The 3,479-nt window shown below is 41.2% G+C and overlaps 1 protein-coding gene across 1 annotated transcript in view; it reads right to left on the bottom strand.

The window, feature by feature from the left end:
• Nucleotides 1-3,479, bottom strand: part of aox5 (aldehyde oxidase 5) — a 24,597-nt gene that overhangs the window by 18,133 nt on the left and 2,985 nt on the right. The window contains 7 exon segments of the mRNA XM_008300348.1: nucleotides 471-622; nucleotides 693-785; nucleotides 890-1,034; nucleotides 1,580-1,660; nucleotides 1,987-2,048; nucleotides 2,855-2,981; nucleotides 3,049-3,157. Of these exon segments, the coding sequence (XP_008298570.1) occupies nucleotides 471-622; nucleotides 693-785; nucleotides 890-1,034; nucleotides 1,580-1,660; nucleotides 1,987-2,048; nucleotides 2,855-2,981; nucleotides 3,049-3,157 (769 nt within the window).

Below are 3,479 nucleotides of genomic sequence, written 5' to 3'. Positions count from 1 at the left end.
GAAGCAAACATCTAAAGCTGCACAGAAATGGTTTAAAGACAACAAAGTGAATGTTCCAGAGTGGCCGAGTCAGAGAGCAGACCTCTATCCAACTGAGAACCTGTGGCTGGACTTGAAAAGAGCTGTTCACTGTGTAACTTGACAAAGTTTGAGCCGTTTCGCAAAGAAGAATGTGGTAAAATTGCAGCGTCCAGATGTGAAAGGCTGATTAAGACCTATCCACACAGGCTCAATGCTGTAATTGTGACTTAGGGGGGGAATACTGACGCAACCGTCCATTTTGCAGAATATATTTATCATTTTTTGACATTAAATTGTAGAAATCTGTTTTCACTTTGACACGTTTTTTTGTAAATTCCTATCAAAAAATGGTTCAATGTTGAAAAGCAATAAAAGGGGGAAACTTCTACGTGAGGTAAATACTTTTTTTGTAAAAACGTAAAATGCTTTTAAAAAAAAAAACCTCCCACCGCCATGTTGCGTATCTGCTTCCCTGCCAGACACTGAAGAACCTGCAGCAGTGCTCGGTAACCTCTGGTCTTGGCCTCCTCCATCTCCGCCACGGCCTTCTCCACCTCCTCCTTCAGCGTACTGAGGCTGCAGGCAGCTCCGACTGTCAGACCTGCGGGACAGGTGAGGTGGACAGGTGAGGGCTGCTTCATAAAGAGACACTTCTTTATTGTCAGACTAACCATTCTTCCCCCACGTCACAGCTCCGAGCTCAGAAATCCTTCCAGCGTAGATCACCAGAGGATGAAACTCTCCTTTCAGAAGCATCTTTGGACCTGGTGAGAAAAATGTGTGTTTCTGCTGAGTTTTTGAGACATTTCTTGAGCTGTTATGTTACATTTGTCATCTCTAAAAACACGTTTGATGACTAGATGCGTACCGATGGTTGTGTTGCCGACGATCAGTGGCGCCGAAGGATGATCGGCCTTCAGCTCCAGGAGGTGCGACAGCTCAAAAGGAGCAACCAAACGGACTCTTTCTCCTTGGAAATAGAGAGGAGCTGCACTCAGTTTCTTCTCCATCATCTACAAACGAGAGAAAATCCACGAAAAAGGTGAGTTTGCTTCCATCTTTTAACCTTTTCTCAATTTGTTGTTGATTTTAGCTTCATTTAGCGCTGCAATGAGTAACGTTTGTCATGCTGTGGAGTGTTTTCTGCACATTTTAAGAAGAAAAAGAGGTTCAATATACAGTATGCAGAAAATACAAAGGACAGAGCTGGTCTCAGTCGCAACTGAGGAGTACAAATCATGTATTTTCATGAATACAGTTCACAATCTGCACTGTATACATCTCACATTCTTTCTTATTCGCCTTCGTGAGAAAACATTCTTCCTGTCAGCTCTTGAATGGTCACATTCTGTACGTTCTTTGAGTCTTGTTTACATAAAAAGCTCATCTTGTGATCATGTACACTTCTTTCCAGAAGAATTGTGTGACAGATAAAACATAATACACTTGTACACGCTTATTAAACACGAGACCACAGGGTTTAATAGGCTGTATACTTCGCTATATTCTCCCACAGCCACTGCAAACTGTTTCTAGTGTAATAATATATCGTGGTTACCATCAGCTCTGGAGGGAAGATGAGATCCTGAGAAGGATCCAGAGGTAGTAAATCCTCCATCGGAAAGAGCTCCTGAGAGATCTGACGAATGAAACACACATTTACCGTCACATTTAGTGTTTGTTATAATCAAAGGATTATCAGTGACATTTTACCTGCTTAACCAGATATTTATTATTATTGACTGACTTACATCACTCCCCTCGCCGGGCTTCACTTTGCTGCCTTCAGTTTCCATACAGCATCTTCCTTCTCCTCCATTTTGGCAGCAACCGGATGACTTCTAAAATGTTTTTATCGCAGCATTTTACTTTGCAATAACTCACATAAAGTTTCAGAATTGGGATACTTTTGGCTTCATATTGGTGAAGGCTGAATTAACGCACACAGGTGCACTCATCACCTACCTCACAGAAAGTCTTAAATCCATCGATTATCGGCCTGTAACCTGTGCAGCGACAGAGATTCCCTTCAAAATAAAGCAAATGTCTTCAGTTAATGTCAAAAGGAGTGAAAACTGTAAACACATATTTACCTGAAAGTTCATTTAATTCATATATTGTTACTTTAGCTGGTTTGCGTCAAAGAAAATTGAGCTTAGTGTGTCCGCAAAGACATTTAGGCCAAGAATCAGGAAATAATTTGTAAAAATTTCAGAAGAAATATGGAGGAGTATGTGCAAAACACAGTAACGTTTCAGGAAACATGTTGTGTTTTCTGAAGTAATGCTGAGTTTCTGTAATCTTCTGTCTCTCCTTAAATGTTTTCTGGTTTCTTTTTTTTTGCTGTGTTGTGTTTTCAGTTTTGTCGGTGTGTTTTCTAATACGTTGTTGTGTTTGGCACCTCATTGTACAAGTGAACTCAGTAATTAATGAACTAAAAAATGACTAAGTGCAGAGATGTGACCCCTGTGAATGTTACTATTACACATACAATCATTGCATAATATTGAAATCAGTACAATTTCACTTCAATGCCAGTCACACGTTGCATTTATAATCTTAATTTGTACGTAATTTGTGACTAAAACTGTGAGAAAATAAACCCAGAGCAGTAAAATCGATGATACTTTCTGTGTAAAAATAAGCATTTACTAGAAAAACTAGAATTACCACAATGTGTTTATTTACGTTGCATCCCTGCTAATGATTATTTTAATCCTGCATCTGTCTTTAGTGTCTAGTTTTAACCTCAATCTACACTTTAAACCATAAAAACATTTTTCATTCATGCTAATCCTGAGCTGCTGGCTAATTTTTTTTTTTATGTTTTTACCTCCCAGAGCCTCCCTGATGTCCTCCATGCTTGGTTGCGGTTTGTTCCTCAGCAGAGTGTACATGGACATCACCATCCCCGGAGTGCAGAAGCCGCACTGTGATCCATGAGCCTTCGCGATTCGCTCCTGAAGGACAGAAGAGTCAGAAACGTCCGGCAGCTTTTAACTTTCTGACGCCCGGCGAGCTTGTTACCTGCACGGGGTGGAGTTTGGTGTCGGTGCTGCCGACGCCTTCGACCGTCACCACAGCGGCTCCGTGCAGGGCGACGACTGGCTGCAGGCAGGCGTTGACGGTGTAGTGTCTGCGTGGTTCAACAGTCACGGAAATAACCCACGTTTAAAGCCAAAACTACCAAAAGATATTAGTTTAAAATGGTGATGCTGAAATCAGTTACATGTACGGTCGTGAACATAAGTTTACATACACTTGTGAAGACCATGTTTACTGTGGAAGTGTTTGCTCTTCAACGTTGAGTCCTGGCCAGTTTCATTTGGCTTTTTTGATTAGAATTTATAAACTCTGAAGTCACCCGGAAGAAGGTTTGAACTTTATGGCTATCAGACTAGACACTGTCATTACAAACACACCATCCCCACTGTGAAGCACGGTGGTGGCAGCATCAT

The sequence above is a fragment of the Stegastes partitus genome, unplaced genomic scaffold (genome assembly GCF_000690725.1).
Source record: "Stegastes partitus isolate 25-593 unplaced genomic scaffold, Stegastes_partitus-1.0.2 Scaffold1528, whole genome shotgun sequence".
Taxonomy (NCBI): domain Eukaryota; kingdom Metazoa; phylum Chordata; class Actinopteri; family Pomacentridae; genus Stegastes; species Stegastes partitus.
This window is presented reverse-complemented; position numbering and strand designations above follow the sequence as displayed.